The sequence below is a fragment of the Temnothorax curvispinosus genome, unplaced genomic scaffold (assembly GCF_003070985.1).
Source record: "Temnothorax curvispinosus isolate PA1 unplaced genomic scaffold, ASM307098v1 QBEX01004163.1, whole genome shotgun sequence".
Classification (NCBI taxonomy): domain Eukaryota; kingdom Metazoa; phylum Arthropoda; class Insecta; order Hymenoptera; family Formicidae; genus Temnothorax; species Temnothorax curvispinosus.
Genome location: NW_020213943.1, coordinates 1 through 9,932, shown reverse-complemented (window position 1 = coordinate 9,932; position 9,932 = coordinate 1). Strand labels below are relative to the sequence as shown.

The 9,932-nt window shown below is 41.5% G+C and overlaps 2 protein-coding genes across 3 annotated transcripts; one reads left to right on the top strand and one right to left on the bottom strand.

Annotated features, from left to right (window-relative positions):
* Positions 1 to 517: 517 nt before the first annotated feature.
* Positions 518 to 5,944, top strand: LOC112453221. Its single transcript, XM_025013835.1, has 3 exons — positions 518 to 676; positions 766 to 1,025; positions 1,459 to 5,944. The coding sequence occupies exons 1-3, from the start codon at positions 518 to 520 to the stop codon at positions 1,559 to 1,561; spliced, it is 522 nt and encodes a 173-aa protein (XP_024869603.1). The 3' UTR covers positions 1,562 to 5,944.
* A 336-nt stretch (positions 5,945 to 6,280) lies between these two features.
* On the bottom strand, positions 6,281 to 9,265 carry LOC112453220 (putative E3 ubiquitin-protein ligase UBR7). Of its 2 annotated transcripts, none has more exons than XM_025013833.1 (8): positions 9,082 to 9,265; positions 7,836 to 8,709; positions 7,539 to 7,727; positions 7,313 to 7,459; positions 7,134 to 7,245; positions 6,883 to 7,061; positions 6,620 to 6,779; positions 6,281 to 6,505 (listed from the first exon to the last, which is right to left on the bottom strand). In XM_025013833.1, exons 2-8 carry the CDS (start codon positions 7,974 to 7,976, stop codon positions 6,354 to 6,356), a joined length of 1,080 nt encoding a protein of 359 aa, XP_024869601.1. In that variant the 5' UTR covers positions 7,977 to 8,709; positions 9,082 to 9,265; the 3' UTR covers positions 6,281 to 6,353. The 2 variants fall into 2 exon arrangements, with proteins under 2 accessions (XP_024869601.1, XP_024869602.1); XM_025013834.1 differs by having other exon boundaries at positions 6,883 to 7,058.
* Positions 9,266 to 9,932: the final 667 nt, after the last annotated feature.

Here is a 9,932-nt window from a genome sequence, read left to right as displayed (position 1 = left end):
TGTGTGTCTGTCAAAACTTATTTTCAACACAAAACAGTATAATTTTAATTTCGTTGGTTAAATTTAGTTTAATTAACATCGTTTTATAGTTAAATTAATATTGAGTAGGAACAGTGGCAATCTATAGGAATTATTAAAAATAACTCAATTGAGTATAATTTGACACTACGAATTTACGCTGTAAAATATTAAAGAATGAAATTTAAACCAATAGCTTGAGTTAAATAACAAAATGTTATTTATAACTACCATATATGTCGTAATTTATTATTTTAACATAAAACAGTCTTATTTTAACTTCATTGATTTAGTTAAATTAACGACATATTGTAGGTAAAAGCAGTGAACAGGAGCAGTGGCGACCTGTAGGAATGGTTAAAAATAACTCAATTGAGTATAATTTGAAGCTACGAATTAAACAGTGTACGACAACACGGATAAACTTAATTCGATCGTTGCGTGGCCGAGCACGTTTCTTCCCAGCTTCTTAAGCTTTCCCTCGTGATCTCGTTTCAGAATGATCACCGCGTTACCGGTACCTTCGGTGAAGGTCTTTCACAAGACCTACTACCAGGAGAAGAGCTCGCGGATAGGAAACAGCCAGCCGGGTAGCCCGCTGGCGGAGAGCGAGGCGGTGCTAGATAAGGAACCTCCGGAGTACTATTTCTGCGGAAAGGTATATATAAGAACACCATTGTCTTTTACACGTTGCTCGCTACTGATCGTGTGGAAATCGCGGTACCAATAGCGGTGTTATTACTCCAGGTCAATTCGCTGTACGTCGTCGTCGGCTCGCTGTTGCTGGGAGCGGTGGTGCTGGTCGTCGGTCTGGTTCAACTCGCGCCGGGCGCGGAGGCAGCCCGGAACTCGGCGGCCCTGATCGCCACCGGAAGCGGCCTCCTCGTGATAGGGGTGTTCCTCGCGCCCCTGCGAGCCGTCTGCATCAGGAAGCAGAGCGCGGCCCAGAAGGACGGCACCCATCAGCGCAGCGTCACCAGCATAGACATGCTGCTGGCCCAGCACAGGTAAAGCGATCCGTCGGTGTTCGTCAGCCTCTTCTAATTGAGGTGTAAACAAAGAAGAGAAAAAGAAACATTCGGAATTATCTCTTATGTCTATTTCTACCAATGCAGATTAACTTTAATTTCAGTTTAATTTACTTTTTATCTTTTTCTAATTCTTAGAACTAGAAAAAGATAAGTTCAATCGAGATTAAAGTTAATATACATTGTTGGGATAAAACGTTAGAGTATAAAAAATGTGTTAAAGAGTTTTGTGATCTTTGTAACACAATCCTCGTACAGACATTACATCGAAATCGAAGTTGGCAGTCGAGTCATTTCTTGCTCGAGAAAGATATACGGCTACCTTTGAGAGATCCGTTTCAAAGTCCTGTTTCGCATCTTGTTCTCTTATTCACGCGTTTCATCAGCATCATGATCTCCGTTGTATCGGCAGGGACTTCACGGTCCTGACGCCCGACGAGCTCGAGGACCTCGTGGGCCGGCCGGCGTCCAACAATCTGGAGAACAAGCCGCACCGGCAGGGCCACAACACCTAGGTACCGATCGCCTCGAGGAGGGCACCGCCTTCCGCGTCGTCATCGTCCCCGCCGTGCTCGAGCACCACCACGCCGCCGTCGTCCGCCGCGTCGCCGCCAGGACCAAGCTCCTCCATTCTCTACACGCATCGTTACGATACGCGCGAGCATAGTTTGGTTTAAAATCGATGTGCACATCACACCCGCCGCCGTCATTAGCGTTTAGGGCCGCAAGGGCCTCCTCACGCAAATTTTCTAACGCGTGCACCGCGCAGCCGAGGGTCCCGCGAGTGGGACAAGGGTCTTTTCGGGAAGGGGGTAGGCTTAAAGAAACGTAAAACTCGTCGCCGCGAGCGAGGAGACTAGCCGATGCACGACACGTAGATTTCATCGTTTCACCAAAAATATTCCGACGACGATTCAGAGAGGCTTCGTTGATTCAACCCGCCGTCGAGCCGAATCACGTGTGCGAAACGGTTTTTACAGATGCGTGTGTATACGAATTCGAAATCTCATAAGCGTCTTTGAGAAACATATGCTTTGTATTTTACGTATCGCTTGCACGTATTTTGCATTCTCTCGAGCGTAAAAATTAAATCTCCTGCGGAACACGCTCTTTTTCTGTTCTCCGGAATGTGACTGTCAAGGATACTTTCAATTGCAAACGCTTTGCGGTTTGATTACTGAAATTTTAACAATGATATTTCCACGCTGCAGAAAAATATATACTTTAATCTTTAATATCTCTAAAAAAATGTTTTAGTCAATCTGTAATGACGGGTGTGTTATTTTCTCAAAGACTAAATTGTGTTCAATTCACGAATGAATGAAGTACGATACCGAGTAACTTCGTCGCGAATCTTCATCTCGATTTAAGTATAGATACATACATAAATAAATAAATATATATATATAGCGTTGTATAAGACACACTTACGATAGGATTTGAAAATTTTCGCGATTTGTTATAGGGCGATAAAGAGGAAAAGACGAGATCGCGCGCGTAAAGAGGATCTTCTCGCAAGTCTCGCGAATACTTGTGTGTTCGTTAAATATTGAAAAATGCCGTCTTATACGGAGGTATGCGCGATATGTATAGCCCCGTGTCGACAGGCCACGTATAATGTCAAGATCATTTGCGGGAGGAAAGGGTAAAACGACACAATAAATCGGGATTGGATGAGTAACGACGAACCTCACGAGCAATGAAACATACCGAGATCGATATAATACGCTTGTACAAAGTGGCGTGCAAAAAGTGGGAATCAGCAGAGCGGGTGTGCACGTTCGTATGCGTGTGTGTGTGTATGCATTGAGTTTCAAAGTCCTCGGCAAAAATTTGTGCGCCAGGCGCAATTAGATTTCTCTCACCTTCGAAACTTCTGAGCTTCTAATTGTTCGTCCGGGATACGGGACCTTGATTTATAAATTCTCCGTCGAAAACGAGGTCGCCGCGAGGCCGCGAGAATGCCCGAGTATGCTGATCTCTACCTTTTGCGCGAACCATTATATATAGACGCGGACGTTCAGGATGGGTATCGGATATCGAATCAACAACGGTCTCTCTCTCCCTCTCTCTCTCTCGTTAGGGAAACGAGAAATCTGATATTTATCCTGGCCGCAGCGAGTTTATCGATCCCATCTTTGATAGAGCGTCTCCGGCTCGGGGGTTTCGATTCTTTAGGGGGCGGAAGTTATTATTTCGTGGCCGAGAATGAGAAAGTACGCGGAAATTACGCCTAACGTAGAAATATAAATCAAAATACATAGGAGACTAATGGATAAGTGATTCCGATCCGCATTTATTCACTTTGTACGCTAAAAGAGGGTATCGTTTAGGTTTATTCTTAAAAATATTCCGTAAGATTATTATCGTAAAACAGGCAGATTCTAACATATTCATGCGTTTGACCATTGCAAACGCAATCTCGTCAGATTGCACTGTTTAATTGGGAATTGACAAATTGACACCCAACAAAATACACTCGATACGTGTCTGTTATAGAATTTACAAAATCGGTTGAAACTTCGGTTGAAACTTTGGTTGAAAGTAACGATATTGTCTAAGTCTCGAGCTTCTTGTGTAAGGGTATTAATTTCGAGCGAGCGAAATGCAGCTTCTCTCGAAGAGGAAACATATCTACCGAGACGGCTACGAGTAGAGATATATTTTTATCATATCATTCTAGCGAATACGCGCGAAGGAGGGAGACGGCGATTAAGAGATTAAAAAAAAACTGTCCACTGTTTATCAATTAAAAAAAAAAAGGTTTGCATTCGCCGTAAGATTCCTATTGAATGTTTGCCTTAATTTCTGACGACTATAGAGATCGCCATTAAACATTAACAATAAATTCTATTTGAGAAATTCTAGTCGCGGGCGAGGGAAAAGCGCGGTTTAATCATATTTTAAAGTTCAACCCTTAAATTCGGTGTATTCGAACACCGTTCGTCGCGCGACCGAGGGAGAAACCCTCGCCAGGATATCATTTGCTGCGGTAGGACTTGAACGCGACCTTTTCGGGCGAGGTGCAACAGGAAGAGATGAACCCGCGGATATATTATCAGTTAACAACAATGAAATGTTACATTTGGAAGAGGAGCTCGGAAATCCACCGGGTGATTCCGCGTCTGAAAAAGTTAACACCACGGTGTTCCCAGTTGCACGAAAAGATCGGACGTAATTTTAAGAGATTCAACGCACAGAATTAGCCGTAAGCATTTTTATAATGGTGTTCTATGTATATTAATACTATTGCTAATACTGTTACTCGTCACACTCACACAAACACGAACAAACGAACAAACAAACGAACAAACAAACAAACAAACAAACAAACTAACTAACTAACACACACACAGAAACACAGCCCGATTGTGATCCGGCCGCGAATCGGTCGGCGGAAGTGTTCTTCGTACATGTTGAAATCATCATTCCTAGGACTGAATAGTAAACACGCGCCTAGCCTTGTACATATACGAACGTTTGTAACGCGAGAACAAAACAGAAAAGAAGACAAACCGGGATCGGTGATGCAACTGATCTTTTGAGACGAGATTTGCCGATTTTTAATTAACGTTTAAAGCAGATCGTGCGAAGATCTTTCGCGGAAACATCCGTCAGCCGCGATTGCAGCGTTTCTCTAGAATCAACGCATCTCATAAATATATCGCCGGATTTGTTTGACCGTGAAGATATAACGGTCGATCTTCGGGATGTTCGTTCCAACTAAAACAAGTTCGTTATTTCCAGGAAACACGATCGTCCGTTCGATTGACGTAAATTGATGATTAATCGAGGAAATTTTTAATGGAATTTCTTACGTTGGCGCTCTCGAAAGTGGATTCAGCCACGTGTCAATTTAATTTTATCGAGTTCCAACACGTGGACTCTAAAACGCCTATGAGACTAGCCGAGACGCTGCAATCGCGTCGCTGTCTCGCGTCGCACGAAGAAAATATCTCCGTATCCGTGCTGCATATAAAAATGCATCGCTTAATCTTATGACGTAACAGTATAATATCGTATCGAGAAAGTTTTACCGGATAAGACTTAGACTTTAATAAGGTAGCGCGTAAATGTAAGAGGAATGTTATATCGTGAAGCGTTCGCGATGACGCGGTCATCATTGTTGAGGCTGGCCGTCTTGGGGCGAGATAAAAAGGGGATGCGCGATCTTTCGTTATTTTATTCCGTATTGCTGCTGCAGTAACGCATAGTTTTACTGCGAAATTGCTATTTATATACGATAACGATTATATGTATATAATATATATTATATATAATATTATGTTATATTATATATTATAATATTATATGTATATCGGTGATGCGGTGTCATACGTCATAATGTATTCGAGTCACACGGGGTTTTCGACGTGAGGGGCACCGAACCCCATCTATCACTGCCAAAGATTCATCGTAAAGCAAGAAATGCGGACGTCAAGGCAATCACGAAGAACGTCGGCTAAAAACAGTAAAACCGCGGCTGCGTCAATCGAAACCTCAACAATATGTTCCGCCATTGTGAACATGTCGAAGACATTTTGCGTATAGAACAGCTATGAAATATACGATATATTATACATTACAGATATTTTATCGGGAACATTTTGACTTGCTTAAAAAGTTGCGTTGATCCGTATATTTTGTAAGCGAAGATTATCAATAGCAGTTATATATAATAAATATTACTACTACGATACCTATGTCGCCGCGATCATTAATTATACCTCGAATCTCCTCCTTCAATCTCAGCAACACTAGAAAAAAAATATTAAATATATATTTATAAAATTAGTCCGTATGAAAATCTATGAAATTAATCTATAGGTCTATATCTATAAAAAAAAGGCAAGATTTGTCGCTCAAAAATCGCGTGGAAACGCGGAAGCAATAGGAAAGCAGGTGAACGACAGAGAGTAAATAGCACGAGAGCTTGACTCTGGTCGTTATAATTTGTCAATAAAAGATTTATTCGTAATTAAATCGAATTAGGGATTAAATGATATACATGCAAAGAAATCGCGAATCTTTCTTTTCTCTAATACTCTTCCTTGACATATTTATATATATGTATATACTCTGCAAATTTTACGTTCTCTTTACATTTCTTTTCACCTTCTCCTGTAACTATATACGAAAATTGTTATTAAAAGGCTCTCCGATACAGTGACATGTACCGTTCAATTTTCTAAACACTAAACATACAAACGTTAAAAATCATGAGATACGATAACTTGCGGTAAAAACATAATAAAACGCTTATTTTTATTTGGATCATTAGTAGCTATGGGGGTAAAGTACAGGTTTTCAACGACAATATGTTGGCACTGTCACTTTAGGACGTTTCTTGGATTCCATTTCTGAAAAGAATTCTTTAATATCTTCTTCACGTACGACCTTCTTGTTTTCAGCAAACTTCTGTAAATATTGCATGAGCCGTTCCTTCATATTGTTGTATTCTGTGAACGATATAAACAGTTTAACGTTAATCGAAAGAAAGATTTATTTTTTGAAAGATTTAACGTTTTCGAAAACATTTCATTAGAATAACTACACAATCTCTGTAATTTTACCTTCAATCGCTGTTAACTTTTGTACGTGCCCCATGCTGGCAAGAGCCTTCATGCCTTTCTCATATTGAGATTCCTGTTTGTTCATTTTGCCCGCTTCCTCATACGCTTGTACGCTGTCTTTTGGGTCGAGCAGAAATGCAACGTCTTTTGCACTATACAACTGTAATAATGGTAAAAAGTACGATAAAAGACTGTCACATACAAAGAAATCTATCTGAGCTTTTAATATAATAATAAAAGTATCTGAAAAGTCGATATCTCACCGATTTGCACTCGTCGCAAGTACACAACGCGGTTCTCCAACCCTCTATCCAAAAACAGCTTCCCTTAGCATCGGCACAGCTATGTTTTGGCATTTGACATCCTTTTGGCAACTCACTGACATCTACCTCCTCGTTTTTCTCAGCTACATCCGCTTTTGCATCGGCTTTCTTTGGGACTGCTAGCAGCAAAATAACATACCAATAAGTTTACAATTAAAGCAACTTTCGGGTGTGATAAAAGTTTTAATAACCTGCATATTTCGTTGCATATTTCCACAGAAAGTTGTGCTCTCTCATACAGCCTGTGCAGATCATTTCATCGTACGCGTTATCTGCTGGCGCGTTGTTGCCGCAATCTAGATGCTGAAGAAAAATTGCATTAGACATAAAAATTTTCAGCGTCACAGAAGGATCACCCTGCATTATTTACCTTCAAGTGATACCAATCCTCGCATATTACACACTGCAGCATATCATCTTCATCGCCTTCCGGATCGGGATAAGGTCTCGCACAGGTACAATAAACCCCATCAAAGTTCTGATTGTATTTATTTTCGGTATTGGTAGCGGACTTGAGCTAAAAAGCACAACGAGCAAGGTTAATCGAGGCAAGTATAACTTTATATAAAACATACATCTCATAGAAAACCCATTACCTTCTCTAGATTGCACTGCTTGCCATCAAACTTGGTATTTCCACAGTCGCACCTGAAGTGCCGCTTCGTATACAGCTCCACAAGTTCGTGACCCTCGTGACAGTGAAAGCTGCACGCCAAGCACACGGCAGCTTGGACCTTGTTTGAGCAGCACGTCTTGCACGCGTACAACGCCTGTCTTATGTATCCCTGCGAACAGTCGTTCAAGAACAAAAGCGTCAGCCAAGTCAACGGATGGAGAACGGAACAGGGTGAATCGCGACTCTGTCGCGAGCGAGGAGGTCAAAAGTAGCGTACCTTGCTGTAAGTACAATTCTGGTCGTCGGACGCGCCCAGAACGGCGTATGCGTCCTCCTCGAGCTGATTTTCCACTTGGAGAACGTCGAGCATCGTGACGGAGCTATCGTCCTCCACGGACTCGGCCAGCTTGTCGGACATGGCTCCGATCTCCGTTGCGAAACGTGGAAGGAAGACGACGACGACGACGATGGCGACGACGAAGGTCCACCCCGCGGGTAGATCGCGGGACAAGGGAATTCGAAATCGGGGCTGTGAACGGCTTCCACGGGCAGCCGAGGGCGCGGAAGGTTAAGATCGAAACTGCGAGCGTCGTACGACTCACGGGCTGACGGCGACGCGTTCGGCGCGACGCATCTTATCGACCTTGCCAAACTTTCGTCCTTTTCCGACGAAGGAACCGCGCGTGCTTCCCGGGCTCTTCCCCTCAACCGCGTCGCATCGGGACGTCAACGGCGATCCTCGTCACGTCGCGGCATGCCGGAGAGAGACGCAATCGCGATTCAAAACCCCCAGGGTCACCAAACGTCCCGTCAAAACGCGCGTACACTCATGGACAAAAAGTGCGCGGCGTTTCCCTCCAACGCAACAACGGACTGCCTGCGCGCGCGCGTGCGCGCATTCGCGTCCAAATGAAAGATATGACAATGCATGCTTTCTCAGGGGACATATGGAGTTTAGACATTTTATTCGAACGGGATTTAGATTCCAAATCCTTTTTGATTCCGTACTTGTGCGAAATTTGTCGCTCCTTTATCGAGATTATAGTCGAGATTGGTCGGAACGGGCGTCTCCCGACTCGGAATTGTCCAGGGAATGTATAGCTCGAGAGCAAATTCGATTCAAAATTTGCGTTCATCCAGGAGATTGTAATCTGAAGAAAGAAATAAAAATCAAATTCGAATTAAATTATCGAAAAAGAGAGAGTTATACCTATATATAAGAAAAAAAAACTGTCGTAATCAAACTCCGATGGAATATTATCGATTACGAATATCGCGTTCCAAAACGCATCCGAGGGTAATGCGCGCGCGCGTTTGAGTACTTATTTGTTTAAAAATTGTAAAAAAATTAATATAATCTATTTTAAAATTAACTACTGACCAGAAGATAAAGAAATTGCTACGCAGCTGGGCTACGAGCAATTTCTTTATATTATTCGTTCGACGCATTCGCTCGGCTGTTTCGCCGGCTTAAAAACGGGGCCCGCCAAGAAATTTCGATGATTGTCAAAAATCAAACTTACCCGGCTCAACGGTTATTACAAAGATTTTAATGTATAGCTCTCTCTCTTGACAAAAGAAAGATTGGAAATTCCTTCGATCTGTATACGTCGGCAACCCAGTATTGTGGCGTCCCCTGAAATATCGTAGACGACTGAATAGAACTAATAGGCCAAATGGTGATCCGATCGATGAATGTATGCCAAATCAATCTGTAAAAAAAAAGATACATTTTTGGATTGATAAAAAGATCAAGAAATATGACGCAAAGAATTTTGAGAATTATTGCAAGTAATGATATACGTGTATTATTACCGTTATTACTACCACAACTCTTATCACTTATATATTATATAAAATATTATTATATACAGAATGTTATATAGTCTAATCGCAATTTTGTTTTTTTGTACAAGAACAATGTAAAAGTTATTTTTCTAATTATTTTTCAATTATTCTTATTATTTTATATATATATATACACACAATATATATATATGTGTGCATATAAGAGAAAGAAATAAATGGAAAAATTTTATTAATGCTTCGGAAATACAATAACAAACATTGAAACAAGTGGTTCTTTTTTAAATACGTCGTTGTGATGAAGTTAATTAATTATCTCGATGTATCAATAATTATTCATTAGCATGTTAAACTTATCGTTACGAGAATATAGAATTATAACCGCCGAATGTAATATAACGCAAAATTAACAAAGAAAATTACTGACAATTAATAACAGAACAAATAATGGTAGAAATATAAGAAATCAATGACACAGGACTTTCGTGTGTGTGCGCGCGCGCGCGTATGTCCAAGGTATTTTCAACCTCCACATCGATCCGGCAAAATTTAAACTGAACGGTAGCGT

What these genes read in the sequence shown, in the direction of transcription:
- LOC112453221 (XM_025013835.1), top strand. Translation starts at nt 518, where the DNA reads ATGATCACCGCGTTACCGGTACCTTCGGTGAAGGTCTTTCACAAGACC. An exon ending in AGTACTATTTCTGCGGAAAG is followed by an intron (nt 677 to 765) that starts GTATATATAAGA and finishes TTATTACTCCAG; the next exon opens with GTCAATTCGCTGTACGTCGT. An exon ending in ATGCTGCTGGCCCAGCACAG is followed by an intron (nt 1,026 to 1,458) that starts GTAAAGCGATCC and finishes TTGTATCGGCAG; the next exon opens with GGACTTCACGGTCCTGACGC.
- LOC112453220 (XM_025013833.1), bottom strand. Translation starts at nt 7,976, where the DNA reads ATGTCCGACAAGCTGGCCGAGTCCGTGGAGGACGATAGCTCCGTCACG. An exon ending in AGGATTGGTATCACTTGAAG is followed by an intron (nt 7,246 to 7,312) that starts GTAAATAATGCA and finishes ATTTTTCTTCAG; the next exon opens with CATCTAGATTGCGGCAACAA. An exon ending in CTTGCGACGAGTGCAAATCG is followed by an intron (nt 6,780 to 6,882) that starts GTGAGATATCGA and finishes CCATTATTACAG; the next exon opens with TTGTATAGTGCAAAAGACGT.